Source organism: Rhinatrema bivittatum, unplaced genomic scaffold (genome assembly GCF_901001135.1).
Source record: "Rhinatrema bivittatum unplaced genomic scaffold, aRhiBiv1.1, whole genome shotgun sequence".
In the NCBI taxonomy this organism is placed as follows: Eukaryota; Metazoa; Chordata; class Amphibia; order Gymnophiona; family Rhinatrematidae; genus Rhinatrema; species Rhinatrema bivittatum.
The window spans coordinates 71,649-91,026 of record NW_021821086.1 but is presented as its reverse complement, the minus strand read 5'-3'; the positions used below and the strand labels follow the sequence as shown (position 1 = coordinate 91,026).

Below are 19,378 nucleotides of genomic sequence, written 5' to 3'. Positions count from 1 at the left end.
CTCCCCCGCTTTTCTCTTCTCTTTCCTCCTCTCACCGACTCTCCCCCGCTTTTCTCTTCTCTTTCCTCCTCTCACCGACTCTCCCCCACTTTTCTCCTTCCTCTCCCCATTTCCCCCGGCTCTCCCCCGCTTTTCTCCTTCCTCTCCCCATTTCCCCTGCTTTTCTCCTTCCTCTCCCCATTTCCCCCAGCTCTCCCCCGCTTCTCTCCTTCCTCTCCCCATTTCCCCCGCTTTTCTCCTTCCTCTCCCCATTTCCCCCGGCTCTCCCCCGCTTTTCTCTTCTCTTTCCTCCTCTCACCGACTCTCCCCCGCTTTTCTCTTCTCTTTCCTCCTCTCACCGACTCTCCCCCGCTTTTCTCCTTCCTCTCCCCATTTCCCCCGGCTCTCCCCCGCTTTTCTCCTCCCTCTCCCCATTTCCCCCGGCTCTCCCCCCGTTTTTCTCTTCTCTTTCCTCCTCTTCTCCCGGCTCCTTCCCCTCTTCTTTCTATTCCTCGCAGCTCTCCCCTCTCCCTCCCCGCGACTCACTTCGGGAGGAGGGGGGGGCGGGGCGGGGCCGGGAGGCGGCCGTCTCTCGCTGGTTGGCCCCCGGGGGCGGGTGACGCGGCGGGGCTGGCAGTCGTGCCGGGCGCCGGAGGGGCCGGAGCCGGCAGAACCATGCTGAGCTGCAGGAGAGCGGCAGGGAGCCGGAGCCCGATCCCCCCGCACCCAGCATGGGCGACGGCTGGCTGCTCTCTGCCGACTGCCAGAACCAGTCCAGCGGCGCCGGTGGCACGGCGGGGCCGGAGCCGACGGGGGGCGGCGGCGGCGGCGGGGGCAGCCCCCTGCCGCCCTCGCAGCAGTGGATGGCCGGCATGGGCTCGCTGCTGGCGCTGCTCGTGCTGCTCATCGTGGCGGGCAACGCGCTGGTGATCGCCGCCGTGGCGCGCACGCCGCGCCTGCGCACGCTCACCAACCTCTTCATCATCTCGCTGGCGTGCGCGGACCTGGTGATGGGCACGCTGGTGGTGCCGCTGGGCGCGGCGCAGGTGGCGCGCGGCCGCTGGCTCTTCGGCTCGCTGCTCTGCGAGCTGTGGACGTCGCTCGACGTGCTCTGCGTCACGGCCAGCATTGAGACCCTCTGCGTCATCGCCCTGGACCGCTACGTGGCCGTGACGTCGCCCTTCCGCTACCGAAGCCTGCTGACGCGCCGGCGGGCGCGCGCCGCCATCTGCGCCGTCTGGGCCGTGTCGGCGCTCGTCTCCTTCCTGCCCATCATGATGCACTGGTGGCGCGACGAGGACCCGGCGGCCCGCGGCTGCTACGAGGACCCGGGCTGCTGCGACTTCGTCACCAACCGCGCCTACGCCATCGCCTCCTCGCTGGTCTCCTTCTACCTGCCCCTGCTCGTCATGGCCTTCGTCTACCTGCGCGTCTTCCGCGAGGCGCGCCGGCAGGTGCGCAAGATCGAGCGCTGCGAGGGCCGCTTCCGCGGGCCGGACCGCGGGCCGGCGGAGGGCGGCAGCCGGCGGAGGCCCTCGCGCCTGCTCACCGCCAAGGAGCAGAAGGCGCTGAAGACGCTGGGCATCATCATGGGCACCTTCACCCTCTGCTGGCTGCCCTTCTTCCTGCTCAACGTGGTCAAGGTCTTCCACCGCCACCTGGTGCCCGACCAGCTCTTCCTCTTCTCCAACTGGCTCGGCTACGCCAACTCGGCCTTCAACCCCTTCATCTACTGCCGCAGCCCCGACTTCCGCAGGGCCTACAAGCGGCTGCTCTGCGGCGGCTGCCCCCGCCGCGCCGGCCAGCTCTCCCGTGACGCGCCCGGCGGCCTGCCTACCGGCGCGATGAGCGGCTGGACCGAATGCAACGGCACCCAGCAGGAGGGCAGCGACGGGAGCCTGCCCAGGAACGGCAAGGCCTCGCTCTCCGACTCCCAGGTCTAGTGTGCCGAAGAGAGAGAGAGGCGGATCCGGGCTGGCAGGGGTGCAACTTGGGCATGCAAGAGATGGACCACCGACTGATCGGGCTGGCTGGGGTGCAACGTGGGCATCCAAGAGATGGACCACAGACTGATCGGGCTGGCTGGGGTGCAACGTGGGCGTTCAAGAGATGGACCTTAAACTGATCGGGCTGGCTGGGGTGCAAGAGCTGGACCACAGGCTGGCTGGGGTGCAACGTTAGCGTGCAAGAACTGGACCACAGACTGATCGGGCTAGCTGTGGTGCAACGTGGGCATGCAAGAGATGGACCACAGACTGATCGGGCTAGCTGCGGTGCAACGTGGGCATGCAAGAGATGGACCACAGACTGATCGGGCTGGCTGGGGTGCAACGTGGGCATCCAAGAGATGGACCATAGACTGATCGGGCTGGCTGGGGTGCAACGTGGGCGTTCAAGAGATGGACCTTAAACTGATCGGGCTGGCTGGGGTGCAAGAGCTGGACCACAGGCTGGCTGGGGTGCAACGTTAGCGTGCAAGAACTGGACCACAGACTGATCGGGCTAGCTGCGGTGCAACGTGGGCATGCAAGAGATGGACCACAGACTGATCGGGCTAGCTGCGGTGCAACGTGGGCATTCAAGAGATGGACCACCGACTGATCGGGCTGGCTGGGGTGCAACGTGGGCATCCAAGAGATGGACCACCGACTGATCGGGCTGGCTGGGGTGCAACGTGGGCATCCAAGAGATGGACCATAGACTGATCGGGCTGGCTGGGGTGCAACGTGGGCGTTCAAGAGATGGACCTTAAACTGATCGGGCTAGCTGGGGTGCAAGAGCTGGACCACAGGCTGGCTGGGGTGCAACGTTAGCGTGCAAGAACTGGACCACAGACTGATCGGGCTAGCTGCGGTGCAACGTGGGCATGCAAGAGATGGACCACAGACTGATCGGGCTAGCTGCGGTGCAACGTGGGCATGCAAGAGATGGACCACAGACTGATCGGGCTAGCTGCGGTGCAACGTGGGCATGCAAGAGATTGACCACAGACTGATCGGGCTAGCTGCGGTGCAACGTGGGCATGCAAAAGATGGACCAGAAGCAGATCTGGACTGGCTGGGGTGCAGAAAGGGAACGCCAGAGGGAAGGCAGCAAACCGTAGGAGCCAAATAGATGGGAAAGGGGCACCTGACTGTTTACTTGGACTACAAGCAGGAGAAATTCCTTGGTCTCTGGTGTACCTCAGGTGAACGCTACACGAGCAGCGGGGGCCGAGGCTTTCTTAACAAGGAAAACCGATTTCGGATAATAAGGAAAAGTTTCAACTTTTTTCAGACGTTTTGCAGCAGGAGGAAAAAAGGTAAAAAAAACAAAAAAAAAACCCCACAAAAAACTTTTGTGCTTGCTTTTTCATTTTTTGGGAATTTGCACTTCGTGAACTTTCCTTAAACTTTACAGACAGTTGGCTTCTTCACTTGTTCCCGGGACTGTATGCGATAGGGGACTTGATGTGGCTTTTTAAGTTTTGCAAACAGTCGATTGTTTTCTAAACAAATACAAAAAAAAAAAAAAAAATCAAACTATTTTTTATATTCTTATATTTGAAACCACATCTGCTTTTTTTTTTCTCTGTCCGACAAACCTTGTCTACCTCAACCTGTGCACTTTTTTGCACAGAGAAATCTAGAAGTGTTTATATTAAACCTGCTAATTCTGTATCAGTATTGATAAGAGAAATGCACAACGTCTCTGTGACATGAGATTGCTCATTTGACTCTTGAGGTTGAAAAGAAAGAGGGTGCCACAAGCATCTAGGACAAGTTAGGGAGGGTTTGTTTGGGTTTTTTTGCACAGTGTTAGGAATTGCAGTCGTCTTTGGAAGACGTTACTTGCACAAATGTATATTAAATAATGGGGGGAGAATTACAATACCACAAACTCAATCTGCTGCAGTCTGTTTCCTTCAAAAGCGACAACTCCCCATCCTTATCCAGGTACTGTAATTCTGCCTAACCTAGGGAGTAAATGAGAGTATCGGGGGAGGGGGGTGGATTTTTTTTTCTGTCCAAGTGCACACGTGAGTCTGCTGATGTTTTGGCACTTTTATGTCATTTCTGTTCTCTTGCCTATTTCGTACAGAAAAGAGAAATATTTATATACTGATGCGGATGATTGCTCTGTAGATAAGAGGTATCTGTGCAATAAATTCAGTAAGCAGTACAATCAAGTGTATGTTCTTTGTATGTTTTTTAAAACTTGCTGTAATGGAAAGAGTTTGGGAAATGGATTAAATTATCAATAATAAAATTTATATTTTTTACAAAATCGCTTTTTTTTTTCCCCCCCCCCCCCTGACATTTCACAGTGATCTCTAGGCTACGCCCTAGCTTTTGCCACAATGCCCGCCTAGGTATGGGATACCCGACACACCTTTATTACAGGAGCTCTCATGTGCTTTACCTGTAACCTACTATTTATAAGTTAAATATATATATATTTTTTTTTATTTTGTCTTTTAGAAGACACAGCTTGCTATCATTTTTGTTAAAAGGTTCTTAGTTGGGCGCACAGTTTTACCATAACCCGTTCATGAATGCATTCTAATACAGGCAATAGCTTCATCCTTTTACACAACTAAAGAAATAACCCCCTTAGAGCAGGAGTTCTACTGTCACACCAGTTTCAGCATAAGGCTACAACATCCCTTGTCGAACAGATAATCCAGACTAGTGCAGCAGCTGGAGAATGTTTGGGAATGGCTAAGGTTTCTTCTGAAATGCTGGTAACTGAACCCCCGGGCTGTGCGCTGGATTAAAATCTGCCGCATGGCTTTACAGCAGAAAAAGCAGAGAGTGCGGAGCTGGAAATCACGCTGCAGCGTCCACGTCTCTAGAGCAGATGAAGGTGTTCCCTTCCTGGGTGTAATAGAAGGAATAGCAGTGGCCTTCCGAATCTTTTGCTCTGCTCAGTCCCTTTTATTTATTTATTTTTTTCTCGTGCAAATTAAGAAATATAAAGATCTGCAGTAAAGAGACAGAACGCCCAGGTTTGGATGGAGCAGGCAGAAAAGCCCCCCACTCCTTTTTGCAGTGACTTTTAAAAATATTTTTTTCCTTAAAAAAAAAGGCTCCCGTATGTATTGGCTATATTTGTGTACAGGTGGTCTCCCAGTCCATTCAACGCGCAATAACCAAACGTTCAGGATGGCTGTGTGTCCAAAACAAGGTTTTTCCCGTAAAGGTGTGGATTTAGAAAAAAGCACTCATGTGAATTGTGAATTTGTGTTTTTGTATTTGTTAAAAAAACATTTCTGTCCAGTGCTGGACGTGTACCCTTTCTGAGTGACCATTGGTAAAGAGGGCAGCAGCACTGTGGAAAGCCCTGGCCATAGCGTAGCTGGTAGCTCATATAGGTGATGGTCCGAGCTGGTGGGGGAAACCTCTCAAGGCTCGGTGATGATCATTGCGCTTTTATTTCTGGTCCCCCAGAAGTCCTGTGTCTGCAGGAACCTCTAACAGCTACCGCCCCGAGCACAGGCAAAGCAAGCAGAAAGCTTCCAGTTTAAACTTAGTGTAACCTCTGCCCTGCTGAAGATTAAAAAAAATAAATAAACCAGCTATTCTCTTTTTTTTTTTTTTCCTCCTGGTATGCAACAATTGCAAAGACAATACTTGAGACATATTTCTTCGTGTGGCATGTGACGGAGAGGTTTCCATTTGTCTGGGGCTGCTTAAGTCTTATCAGAAGCTGGAATTTTATGAATAACTTTGGAGTGGCCATGGTGCAATCTGTCCTGGTTCCACATATCTAGCACACTTTTTTTTTTTTTTCCCCCCCTTTTTCTTTTCCAATGTTCTCTGCTGCTGTTGATTTGTCTCTAGCACTCAAGTCAAGAGTGAGCGCCGTCGGAAAAGCTGCTAGTTACAAGCAACCAACAAAGCTTGGCATAACTTTGCATGCCAGCCGGGGAAAAAAAAAAGCCCGCAGCTTCCAGAAAAGTCTATCCTCGTGCGTCGTGTGCTGCCCCCCTCTCCTTGGAAGGAGCTCTCTCCGCTCCTTGCCGTGCTGGTGCTGTCGGCATTAAGCAGTTGTCGGTCTGCCATGCAAACGTGTAGTAACAGCAAGGTGCGTGTTTAGGTGTTGATTTTAGGGGGTGGGTGAATTGGAAAATGAAGAAGCAGAGGGAGTTAAACTTTTCTGCAGGTCCCTTGCCTGCCTGCTCACAACTAAGGCAGAGATCTCTCAAGGCTCTTCTGGTTGCACCCAATAGTTTTGTGTTTTGCTGTAGGCCAAGGCTTCCCAAACCTTTAGGCAGTGCAGACCCCCATCTAAGCACTTGAAAAGCCGTCTGACCCCAGAGGACAAGGGAAAACAAGTTAAGCAGGGGGGGGGCAGGACACCTCATCCTCCCTCCCCTCCTCCACCCTTTCCATTCAGTCATTTCTCTCAGCCTCTGCCCCCTCTTAGCTGATCCTTCTCTCACCCTCTCAGCTCGCGCTCTCCGGCCCTCGGGCGTCCTTGCAGCTGATCCCTTCCTCGCTTCCAAGCCGTTTTTATAAAACCCTCTCTCCCTCCCATTCCAACCCGCTCTCTCGTTCCCCACCACTAGCTTGTCCCTTGCATCCCCCCCCCCCGTTTGATCGTCTATCATTCCCCCCCCCCCCCTCTTATCCTTCACAGCCAGACCCTCTCCAGCTGATCCAACCCTCAAACCTGCCCTGCATCTGATCCCTCCCTTCAAACCTACCCCCGGCCAGGGTCAGCAGCAAGGTTGCCCTTTGGGCTATGGGCCTAAGCTGGACGACAGCGGCTGGAAAGAGGAGGCAGGCTATGATAGGGGCAGCGTTATTGGGTTTTTTTTCTCTCTCTTGGGTAGGTTCGGTGCTGCCCATGCCCATTCAGCCCTCTCTTCCCCTCATGGCTGCTCCAGAGCCCGTTGGTGATCTGGCGGTGGCATTGCCAGTGAAAGTCAGGGTGGAGCCAGTGCAGCCCCCCCCCCCCCCCCCCCCCCATCCCTGTTCAGACAGGGGCTTCCCGTTAACCCCTGAAACTCATGCAAGGGCAGGGCCCTGTGACCCGTGTGCTGACTTGCACTGCTCGTGCTGCTGCCTCTGAGGCACTTGTGACCCAGCTTAAAGGTGTTACGAGCCCGTCTGGGGCTCCTGCCCAGAGTCTGGGAAGGTCTTCTGTGCTTCCTATTTACCTTGATTAATCACCTTTATCACCTTTCTGGGAAAAAAAGGCAAATCAAAGCAATGTACAAACAGAGCTTAAATAGAAGTACCAACAACAACAGCAGGGCCCAAAGAATGACTTTTAAAACTGTAAACACCGTTAAAATGTAACCTAATAATCTAAAAGTAACACAACAAAGGTTTCATCTGCCAGACTCTGGCGAGAAGCAGAGGCCTTGATGCCTTTTCTAAAAGTTTGCGTGGCCCTTTCATCAGTAACAAACAAACAATCTAAAAAGATAAAGTACAAAGTCTGTTTTCAGCCTTAGAAAGTTCTGGTAAGAAGCCAGCTCTTTAGGCCTTTTCTAAACGTTACATAATCCTCCTCTGGGCACAGAGGAAGAGGATGGCAAATAGAAAAAAAGCCCTTCTGTCAAGTTGTTTCAATCCTGCTGTCCTTCGGGGAAGGCGGTCTGAGCACGCCGTGTTGTGACGCGGATAAACGGGTAGCAGATTTGAAAAATAAGCTGGACACCCCCCCCCCCCACCCACCCACCCAATGACAGGCCTGAAAAGCAAGGTGTCTGATCTCAAAGCGCACGCGAGTGGCGATCACACGAGAAGGGAGCAAGGGGATCAAACGTTTCTTACCAAAATCCCAGCATGGTATTTTATACCCGAAGGAATTAAACAGTAGTCTAGAGATGACAGGAGACCTCTGGCCTCGCAAAACCTGCTGGGGTGGCTGCTGCCTTCAGCCACACTTCGCATGCCCAGGAAGGGAGAAAATAGCAGGAGGGGGGGGGGTCAGCAGGTTGCTGTGGTCTTGGTTCCGCCCTGCGCATCTCCGGCTTCCCCCTCCCTTCCTCCTCTGGGCTATGCCCATGCCGCCTCGCATCCTGCGGTGAAAGACTGCCTTCCCCCTGCACCGCTGTCCCAGCCTAGCCGTGAAGACCGGTCTCTGGCCCAGAACCATCCTATCCTTTCAGAAGGGCTGGTTTCTTTTGCATTCTTGCTCTTTTGAGATATCGTGATTGTTTGTTTCTATCAAATCTTGCAGTTAACGCAGTAGTATTCTTAGGCGTGTAAGTAGTATTTTGAATAAATTGCACAAATCATTAAAATAGCTACTTAACCATCTTATTTCTCGCAGAAGCCCAAGCCCAGTTTCGGGTAAGCTTTATGTATTCCTGTTACGTTGCAAAGTAAAACGTCAGAGACGGGCTTCGATTAACAGAACCCAAAATGCATCAGGTGTTCTGGATGTGTGCTGGGTTAGGGGTGTGCACGGCCCGCAGGGTGCGTGCAAGAGAAATCCCGTGACGGTGAGAATGCTGAAAACGTGTTCTGATTGCCCGGGACGTTCTTGCTCTCAGCCACCCGAAGAAGGGTTTATGAAGGACCTCCCGCTCTCCATCCACCAGCACTAAGCGCTCTGACCCGGGGAGCCCGTGCCACCTGTCCGATGGGTGCTACTCTTTCGTTCTCGCCAGCTGTCTATATATAAAGCCCTGTACGGAGCTGTAGGGACTCAGCTCCACAGGAGAATGCAATCATTCTGCTAATCTGGCCCTTCAAGAACAGTTCTGAAGATCCAGCGTATTCCATTTTGCAAACGGAACAAAGCAGCAGTGTCTTCGCTTCTTGTTCCTGAAACAAAATCCTTGAACTTTACCTAGGGCTATTGGTCTGCAATCTTATATTTTGTATATGTTTTTGCTTTCCTTTTATGGAAGCGTGCAGAACAGAGCAGCAGGGAAAGGGAGCGCAAGGTCCATCCGGGCTCTGTCCAGTGTCCATCCCGGTCCAGTGCTGTAGCCCCAGGCTTTGCCTTCACACGTTCATGGAGCGTGGCCTGCATTTGCACTTATAGCCCGCCTAACGGAGAGTGGCCTAGACAAAGGCCGTGCAGTGGTGATTTCAGAAACCTTTCTGGCGTGCCCTCTCCGTTGGCTCTTACACAACTGAAAAGCTCTAACATTTCAGGCGTTCGTTGTTTTGTTTTTTTTTTCTCGCTTTTCCAGGTTTCTGCGTTTGAGCTGGGGGTGATCGGATACTCGAGGCGTGGCTGTGCCACGCAGCGACGGAGAGGCACTACAGTCCCACTTTAGTTTTCTGTTACTTTCTAAATAATTCTTAGCATTCAGTCAGGCTGTTTTGTTTGTTTTTTTTTTTTATTTGACTGCCGCGCAGCTGAGGACTTGGATGTGTCGCCCACGCTGCTGGGTGGGGACTCCTGACACGGAAGCCGGCGTCGTGGAATCTTTTTTTTTTTTTCCCCTGCCTGCATCGTTTTGTGTTTTCCCACCTTGCCCGTTCCCTCTTCATTTGCTTGCCCAGTTGCCCAGCCTGGCACGGTCCTCCTGCGGTTCCTCACGTTCTGCTTGGGTTGCAGGTACTGTGAATAATTTGGGGTCATCTGCACCTTTGCTTACCTTGCTTATTGCTCCCTTTTCTAGATCATTCATGACCATGTTAAACCACCCCCCCCCCCCCCCCGCCCCATTCCCAGGGAATTCCACTGTTTATCTGTTTTCATTGGGGGGAAAACGAAATCTTTAGGATTTAACTGTTTCCTGGCCTATAACCGGATAGCATTGCACATGGCCCTCCTACCCCCGTGCAGAATGTAGGAAAGAGTTATGTAAAAAGGCACAACTAGGCTCCCAAAAGGGAGAGAAGTTCACCAAATTTGGCCTGCAGGAAGAACATCTGAATATCTCGGATGAGTTTGAAAACCGGAAACATTAGAGAATCAAGCTCCTCTCCCCCCCCCCCCCCCCAAAGAAAACAAAATCCTATTGCTTTCCATGGGAAGATGATAGAAGCCATTCAAACTGTTAGACTGTCAGCCAGTGCTTCAATATCCACCCCCACCCTTCCAGGACTTTGCCACAGAGCAATACCGACAGAAAGAGCACCTGATGAAACACACACACATACATACATACACACACACACACATACACACACACATACACATATACACATACACACACACATATACACATACACATACATACATTCATACACACACATACACACACACATACATACACATACATACATACATACACACATACACATATACATACATACATACACATACATACATACACACACACACACACACACACATTACCTGCAATTAATGAAGCTGACTTAGGGAATAGCCACTGCTATTAATTGCATCAGTAGCATGGGATCTTCTTAGTGTTTGGGTAATTGCCAGGTTCTTGTGGCCTGGTTTGGCCTCTGTTGGAAACAGGATGCTGGGCTTGATGGATCCTTGGTCTGACCCAGCACGGCAACGTCTTACCCCCGCTCACCATCAATACAGGGGCTGGAGCATACGAGTAACCTGATGCCGCTGGGGATCCCGTCCTCCCCCCTTCCAGCGATTTTCAGGGACTGCATCGGTGGGGGGGGGGGGAGGTCACCACCGGCATCCTCAGTCCTGTCGGCGCCTGGGTTCGGCGCACCACTGACGTCACTCGTGGACGCCGGTCACACTGGGTCATGTCGGGGGGGATAGTGGTCGCAGCCCAGTGACACAGGCCCCTGGGAGCAGGGCTCCCTCTTTCTTTGTGCACCCCCACATCTTTTTAATGGATCGTTCCATCGGGGTGGCCTTACGTCTTCGGAAGAAGCGAGTCCTCTTGAAATGTTCAAAGGATACCCCTTTGGGTTGGTGGGTTATGTACCGTCCTCACGTGTTTGCGTTTCTTCCGCAGAGGTGAGTGTGGGTAGGACATGCATGCGTTTCTTCCGCAGAGGTGAGTGTGTGCGTAGGACATGCATGCGTTTCTTCCGCAGAGGTGAGTGTGTGGGTAGGACATGCATGCGTTTCTTCCGCAGAGGTGAGTGTGTGGGTAGGACATGCATGCGTTTCTTCCGCAGAGGTGTGTGTGTGCGTAGGACATGCATGCGTTTCTTCCGCAGAGGTGTGTGTGTGGGTAGGACATGCATGCGTTTCTTCCGCAGAGGTGTGTGTGTGGGTAGGACATGCATGCGTTTCTTCCGCAGAGGTGAGTGTGTGCGTAGGACATGCATGCGTTTCTTCCGCAGAGGTGAGTGTGTGGGTAGGACATGCATGCGTTTCTTCCGCAGAGGTGAGTGTGTGGGTAGGACATGCATGCGTTTCTTCCGCAGAGGTGGGTGTGTGCGTAGGTCATGCATGCGTTTCTTCCGCAGAGGTGAGTGTGTGGGGTAGGACATGCATGCGTTTCTTCCGCAGAGGTGAGTGTGTGGGTAGGACATGCATGCGTTTCTTCCGCAGAGGTGAGTGTGTGGGTAGGACATGCATGCGTTTCTTCCGCAGAGGTGAGTGTGGGTAGGACATGCATGCGTTTCTTCCGCAGAGGTGAGTGTGTGGGTAGGACATGCATGCGTTTCTTCCGCAGAGGTGTGTGTGTGCGTAGGACATGCATGCGTTTCTTCCGCAGAGGTGAGTGTGTGGGTAGGACATGCATGCGTTTCTTCCGCAGAGGTGAGTGTGTGGGTAGGACATGCATGCGTTTCTTCCGCAGAGGTGAGTGTGTGGGTAGGACATGCATGCGTTTCTTCCGCAGAGGTGAGTGTGTGCGTAGGACATGCATGCGTTTCTTCCGCAGAGGTGTGTGTGTGCGTAGGACATGCATGCGTTTCTTCCGCAGAGGTGAGTGTGTGGGTAGGACATGCATGCGTTTCTTCCGCAGAGGTGTGTGTGTGTGTAGGACATGCATGCGTTTCTTCCGCAGAGGTGAGTGTGTGGGTAGGACATGCATGCGTTTCTTCCGCAGAGGTGAGTGTGTGCGTAGGACATGCATGCGTTTCTTCCGCAGAGGTGTGTGTGTGGGTAGGACATGCATGCGTTTCTTCCGCAGAGGTGAGTGTGTGGGTAGGACATGCATGCGTTTCTTCCGCAGAGGTGTGTGTGTGGGTAGGACATGCATGCGTTTCTTCCGCAGAGGTGAGTGTGTGGGTAGGACATGCATGCGTTTCTTCCGCAGAGGTGTGTGTGTGCGTAGGACATGCATGCGTTTCTTCCGCAGAGGTGTGTGTGTGCGTAGGACATGCATGCGTTTCTGTGCAGGATAATTTGCCTCGTGTGTGCATATGACAGGCAGCTGGTCGATGTTAGTGAGCCTGCTGTGTTTATCTCTTGTTTATGTTCACCGCTTTCGGGTAGTGCTAGATGTTAGCAGAGGAAATTCCAACACCTTTATTCATACTTTTGTCGCAGCCTGGGCAGGTGCTCAAAGCCGGTGGCCAGATTTACAGGTTGCGCTGGGATCTTTTGCCAAGGTACCAGGTCTGCCTGTGGCTGACAAGGCGACGCCTTTAAGGCAAACTGGTGGGGTATGAGTGTGCTTGGAAGCGTGGCAGGGGGGGCCTTGCTTGGTTTACTCACGAGGGATGGCAAAATTGGTGGGCGTAGCCCAGATCTTCATTGCCCCGGCTTGGGTATGGGTTATTTAATTGTTCACGTGTTCTTGGAATAAAGCAGCAGCCTGTATCCCAAGTTACTCTTCCTGTTTTTATTTTGATTGTGTCATGGTTCCCTTGCTGTGTGTGTGTGTGTGTGTGGCGGGGTGGAGTGGATTTAGCGGGCATTACAATCACGGCTGCCAGCTTTACATCTGCTACCTACAAGCAGCCATATCCTAAAAAAGAAATAATGCATTGCCCAACCCTCCCACCCACCCAAAAACATACACGCCACACAGCTGTAAGAATAGTAGTGGGTCATGCAGGGGCGGAGATACAGCGTAGACTGTAGCTGGTAGGAGGTGTACCAGGTTGCATTGCAGCGTATACTCGTGGTTTCAATGCTCTCTATGGATTGGCTGAGACGTTGCAGCGTATACTCGTGGTTTCAATGCTCTCTATGGATTGGCTGAGACGTTGCAGCGTATACTCGTGGTTTCATTGCTCTCTATGGATTGGCTGAGACGTTGCAGCGTATACTCGTGGTTTCATTGCTCTCTATGGACTGGCTGAGACGTTGCAGCGTATACTCGTGGTTTCATTGCTCTCTATGGACTGGCTGAGACGTTGCAGCGTATACTCGTGGTTTCATTGCTCTCTATGGACTGGCTGAGACGTTGCAGCGTATACTCGTGGTTTCATTGCTCTCTATGGATTGGCTGAGACGTTGCAGCGTATACTCGTGGTTTCATTGCTCTCTATGGATTGGCTGAGACGTTGCAGCGTATACTCGTGGTTTCATTGCTCTCTATGGATTGGCTGAGACGTTGCAGCGTATACTCGTGGTTTCATTGCTCTCTATGGATTGGCTGAGACGTTGCAGCGTATACTCGTGGTTTCATTGCTCTCTATGGATTGGCTGAGACGTTGCAGCGTATACTCGTGGTTTCAATGCTCTCTATGGATTGGCTGAGACGTTGCAGCGTATACTCGTGGTTTCAATGCTCTCTATGGATTGGCTGAGACGTTGCAGCGTATACTCGTGATTTCATTGCTCTCTATGGATTGGCTGAGACGTTGCAGCGTATACTCGTGGTTTCATTGCTCTCTATGGATTGGCTGAGACGTTTGCAGCGTATACTCGTGGTTTCATTGCTCTCTATGGATTGGCTGAGACGTTGCAGCGTATACTCGTGGTTTCATTGCTCTCTATGGATTGGCTGAGACGTTGCAGCGTATACTCGTGATTTCATTGCTCTCTATGGATTGGCTGAGACGTTGCAGCGTATACTCGTGGTTTCATTGCTCTCTATGGATTGGCTGAGACGTTGCAGCGTATACTCGTGGTTTCATTGCTCTCTATGGATTGGCTGAGACGTTGCAGCGTATACTCGTGGTTTCATTGCTCTCTATGGATTGGCTGAGACGTTGCAGCGTATACTCGTGGTTTCATTGCTCTCTATGGATTGGCTGAGACGTTGCAGCGTATACTCGTGGTTTCATTGCTCTCTATGGATTGGCTGAGACGTTGCAGCGTATACTCGTGGTTTCATTGCTCTCTATGGATTGGCTGAGACGTTGCAGCGTATACTCGTGGTTTCATTGCTCTCTATGGATTGGCTGAGACGTTGCAGCGTATACTCGTGATTTCAATGCTTTCTATGGATTGGCTGAGACGTTGCAGCGTATACTCGTGATTTCAATGCTTTCTATGGATTGGCTGAGACGTTGCAGCGTATACTCGTGATTTCATTGCTCTCTATGGATTGGCTGAGACGTTGCAGCGTATACTCGTGGTTTCATTGCTCTCTATGGATTGGCTGAGACGTTGCAGCGTATACTCGTGGTTTCATTGCTCTCTATGGATTGGCTGAGACGTTGCAGCGTATACTCGTGGTTTCAATGCTCTCTATGGATTGGCTGAGACGTTGCAGCGTATACTCGTGGTTTCAATGCTCTCTATGGATTGGCTGAGACGTTGCAGCGTATACTCGTGGTTTCATTGCTCTCTATGGATTGGCTGAGACGTTGCAGCGTATACTCGTGATTTCAATGCTTTCTATGGATTGGCTGAGACGTTGCAGCGTATACTCGTGATTTCAATGCTTTCTATGGATTGGCTGAGACGTTGCAGTGTATACTCGTGGTTTCATTGCTCTCTGGCTGAGACATTGCAGGGCTCTTTTGCTTTTCATGCTATTTGTGTTTCATGCACATGAGTAAGGGTCGGAATACAGCTCCCTTGTCCACTGCAGGCCGATTGTTTATGTTCTGTATTTATTGTGTGCTAATGCGTGATTATAACTTGTCAGTGTTGTCTCTTACGATTCCTCTGATCTAATTTTATTCGCTTATTGTTGGATTACGAATGCTACTTTGGAAAGCACCTAGAAAAGTTGATGGGCTTTAAATAAATAAATAAACGTGCCCCACCTCTATCCCTCCCCCCTCCCCCATACACACACGCCCCTGTATTTCTAATACTGCCACCTGGCAACCTGTGATTGTATTGATTAGCTTAATTGCACTGCCAGGCATAGGTAACCTTTGATATAATAGGCCATCAGAGCTGTATTAGGATTGATCTTACCTTACATTTTTTGCATTTCCTTATTCAGAGTGTAACCTTTTTTCCCAGCTGATCCCCAGGGATCTCAGAGCATCCTGGGGCAGTTGTTCCTTGGGCGCAGAATTCTCCATGTTCCACACACACAGGCTGCCACCTGAGCCTTTCTTTTCTCTCCCCCAAATCCCAGAATAATGCACTGCCTTTTACCTACTGAATTCAACTAAAGTATTCCAGAAAAACCCAGTATTTTGTACAGCTACTATTGATTTAATTTCAGTTTACATGACTGCTACGTTTGTTCATTGTTCTGAAGTAAATATTTTAGAAGATAAACAAGTTTCTGTCCAGCAACACAAGAAAGAAAAGATGTGGAACAAGGGCAGAAACACCGCCTTATTAATGTTTTACAAGTCATTTGACAGTGGTTATGCTTTTTCCTTCTTCTGACCTTTTAACTTGTGGAAAACATTTGACCTGGGCTTCCAAGATGGTATTTTTGAAAACTCTTGATGTCTTATGCAGACTTTTTACTCTCTAGTCTCTTCATTTTATCATAGTCTCCCTTTTTAAAGTTCAATGGTTCTGCAGTAGTTTTCCCCCAAACATTCTGCCTCCTCTAAAGGTCAAATTGTTATTGCACTGTAATCACTTTTGCCAAGCAGTTCTCTCACTGCTGCCCCTGGTACCAGTGGATGGAAGGTAGCTTCCCTCTCCCGTTGGTTCCAGGGCCTGCTGCTCTGAGAAGAGGTCATTTGTGGCAGCTAGAAACTCTACCCTCATGAAACTTTTACCCAATCACATTTTTTTTTTTTGTTTTTTTAGCTTTCTCTAAGGGGCCATATTAATAAATGTGGGCATTTGATGTAGGATTGGGAGGTGATTGCAGGGGTTCCTGGACAATAATCTGCCTCACAAACGTGCTGTGGGGTTCCCTCCACTGCATGCGGGACAGAGCTTAGTCGCACAGGCATCGCCCCCCCCCCCCCCCGATAGGCCTGAATCCTGCCCTCGAGGGACCTTTTCTCGTTGTGGGAGGGGGGGGGGGGCGTTATTTTCCGTGACCCTTCAATATTTCACTTCAGGTAAGGATGACAATCAGGACAGCCTGGGGTGCTGGAATTAGCCAAAAAAAAAAATGCACGTGAAGGGGATAAGAATGGTTTTATGAGGTTGTTTGCAGTCTGAAGTCTGTCCTGCGCTTTTAGGAATATTATACAGGCCAGCCAGAGCAGCCCCCCCCCCCCGAGCTGAAGCCCTGCTGCTTCTATCACTTGCAGTGTAAATAGTTACAGAGCAGGCGCTTTCTGCTCTCTCTTTAAAAATTGAGAATAAGACTTAAGGCTGTTGGGATTTTTTTTTTTAACTTTCTTTATTCAAGAGATGTACGTGCAATACAAAAGAAACGAGCCACAGTACAAACGTCCAAGAAACATCCACATGATAATAACAAAAAAACACAACGTCTCTTCAGAATTTTATATTATCCCAAATACCAGAAAAATCCCTGCACCCCTCCAGACAGGAGGCACAAAACTGAGCAGCGCTGCACTCACCTGCCCGCCCGCAGACACCCAACCAAGTAACCCGTCCGGACCAGCAAAGACGGAGCCGGTGACGGCCAAACCCTGGAAGAGCGGGGCCAGAGAGCTTCCAAAGTGCCAACGCGCCTCCTTTCACCAAGGAGCCTCCAGCTCCGAAACGCAGGCACCAACCCAGACTGACAGAATGACTTTCTTAGCCAGCAACACAGATTAAAAAACAAACACCCCCCCCCCCCCCCCCCCCCCCCGATTCTGTACAGAATTAAGATTACAGGCTTCATCCAGAACGCCCAACATCAAAACCGGGCTCGGTTCCCTAAGCTGCTCGATCTCCAGCCAAGGCTGCGCCCTGCACCAGAGCCCTAGCAATCTCAACACAACCATTCCCACTAACATTTTTCAGTATTTGGGACAACTGCTAATACCAGAGTTACCCAAATTTAAATAGTTCAAAAACTGGAACGCGTGCAGATCCGGACGTCCTTCCTCGGTTTTAAAGAGAGGAAACCCTGCAAGCTCCGGGCCTCCCACGGATTGCTGACCATGGCACATGATCGGTCAAGAAAGAGCAACGCATCGCACTGCGGACATGCAGTGCCCCCAAAAACACCCTGTGCTACTGACGTGCCCCAAAGGGAAAATACTCCATCCTCGGGGTGGGAGCAAGGCACGTGTTTATGAAAATCAAAGCAATCGTAGATTCAGAAAGCAGGTTGGGGGTATTTTTAAAGACTGCCCCATCGGATAAGCTGCAATATTTATTCAAAGGGATTATGAATGGATGGGAGACACAGAAAGGCATGAAGATCCTGTATTTGTTTCCCCCCTTGGAGCCCTATGTCGGTAAGGCCAGGCTCTTTTGTTGAGCCGCAGGCTTGCAGTGCGACTGTTGCTGGTTTTTGTCGGCTGTTTGCAGGAAGACCTTGCCCTGCTGCAGCTCACTGAGGAGAGGCTGGGCAGGCTGAGAGCACCAAGCCAGGCCTGAAGGGCACTAGGGGTTATATGAAAGGCATCTGGATTTGCACCACCTTGAGGCTAAGTACACAATTTTGGGTGATTTTTTTTGAACTGTTCGGTTTGGCTAGCAATTTTCCAAACCTGGAGGTTTTCTTTGTGACCCGTGATTAAGCTTGTCAGAGCTCTCAGTGGTGCATGTTGTGGGTTAGCTTATTTGTGGTTTGTTTGTTTTTTTTGCTTTGTAATTGACCTGTGTTTGGGGGGGGGGGTTTCTAATTTGCTTATTTAAGTTTCTGCTTGATGGTTTGTTTGTTTTTTGTTTGTTTGTGAAAATGGTCTAAATGGTTTAAAAATTAAAAAAAGCTCTCATGGCTCAACCCCCCACTATTGGATGTTGCCTTCAGTTTTAAAGAAAGCAGAAAGTGGCTCCGAGTTTGCTGGGTCTTCTGTCCTGACTTGCATTTCGGACTGGAGCCTTTTGCTGGGACGGTTTGAGTGACTCGGTAGCACCTTACTTCACCTTCCCTTGTCTGAAAGCTGCTCCTGGCAGGGCCTGAATGTAATGGAGTTCTCTCATATTCAGGACGGTCCTGTAATCAGGCCACCATCAGCAAACAGTATCTCACCCAGTCCTCTCTCTTTTTTTTTTCAGATCCCTGCTGCAACGCTGGGATTGTCTCCTACCTGCTTGGATGGCTGAAACCAGATTTAAGAGCTCTCTTCCGCGCGGGGAATAACGCAGGAGAAGATTTGCCGTCGGGTGTAGTAAGACCGAAATGATTTGCCCATCCAAGGCCTGACCTTGTTCTCGTGCCTCTGGGATGTGTTTATTCCTCCTGTAAAATACTGCACTAAAACCTTTTCTAAAGAAAAAAACGTTAGGCTGAACGTTTCGTTTGGGTAAAGAAAAAAAGATCATCAGAGTAATGCAAGGCGCTAACAGCTAAATTTAGTGGAAATACTGCTGTGGCCAATCTTAACGATCAGTTTAATAACTCCCTTTGCTGGGTGGCGGAGCGGCATCGTGCTTGGAGCACTGGATTCGGACGTTCCTAGCTCTCCGTGTCGTTGTTTTATCTCTGTTTGCCTGCAGGCCACCATGCAGACGCGGTCTTTGACGTTCCTAGGTCCCACATTGTATCACAGATTATTAATAAAGGGACTAAACGAGGGGTTTTAAGTCCCATCCTGGAACTTATAAGCAACGCCACATGGGATGAGGCTCACAGTCCTGTCTTCATGCATCTTTCAGCCTCCCTACAATTTTATCGGGGGACACAGTATATCCTATGGTGGCTCCATTTTTATTTTTTTTTTTCAGGACAGGCTGTTTCGTTCACCAAAGCATGCATGAACTGGTAGTTCTGGTGTCCATACTGATTTCCCTAAGCAAAAACCAGGAGTACAAGCTCATGCAAAGAGCAGAATGATGAAAGCAGGACTGAATTAGCCTGGTCCTGAGAATCTGGACTCCGTACTGAAGGGAACATACTTAACGTATGCCAAAAGAGTGTTATCATTCCATGTAACAAGGTGCCAGCAGCAAGGGACCACCCAGCCTTATCAATCAATCACCTTGTGCAATTCACTTGTTTTTCAGTGTTTTGTTTGCATATGAAAAAAAAAAAAATCCTAAAACCCATCTGGAGCCAGTTGGCAACTCTGCAGGGTGTAGATAGCTATTTATTTATTTGTTCACTTTTCTTATCCATATTACCAAATATGCTCAAAACTGAAAGCAATTGAAACGTTCAGCAATCTTAGTAAGAAAAATAAAAAAATAGTCTTAATGACGTAACTTAAAACAT

At 50.4% G+C, this 19,378-nt stretch overlaps 1 protein-coding gene and 1 long non-coding RNA gene across 3 annotated transcripts in view; one reads left to right on the top strand and one right to left on the bottom strand.

Annotated features, from left to right (window-relative positions):
• Positions 1 to 19,378, bottom strand: part of LOC115082441 — a 58,068-nt gene that overhangs the window by 7,024 nt on the left and 31,666 nt on the right. The window lies entirely within an intron of this gene.
• On the top strand, positions 600 to 19,284 carry LOC115082439 (beta-1 adrenergic receptor-like). 2 transcript variants are annotated; one of them, XM_029586670.1, is made up of 2 exons: positions 600 to 3,280; positions 18,223 to 19,284. In XM_029586670.1, exon 1 carries the CDS (start codon positions 711 to 713, stop codon positions 1,920 to 1,922), a length of 1,212 nt encoding a protein of 403 aa, XP_029442530.1. In that variant the 5' UTR covers positions 600 to 710; the 3' UTR covers positions 1,923 to 3,280; positions 18,223 to 19,284. The 2 variants fall into 2 exon arrangements, with proteins under 2 accessions (XP_029442530.1, XP_029442529.1); XM_029586669.1 differs by having other exon boundaries at positions 600 to 3,914; positions 18,223 to 19,216.

Excerpts from the sequence above, each read along its gene's own strand:
- LOC115082439 (XM_029586670.1), top strand. The coding sequence starts at position 711 with ATGGGCGACGGCTGGCTGCTCTCTGCCGACTGCCAGAACCAGTCCAGC.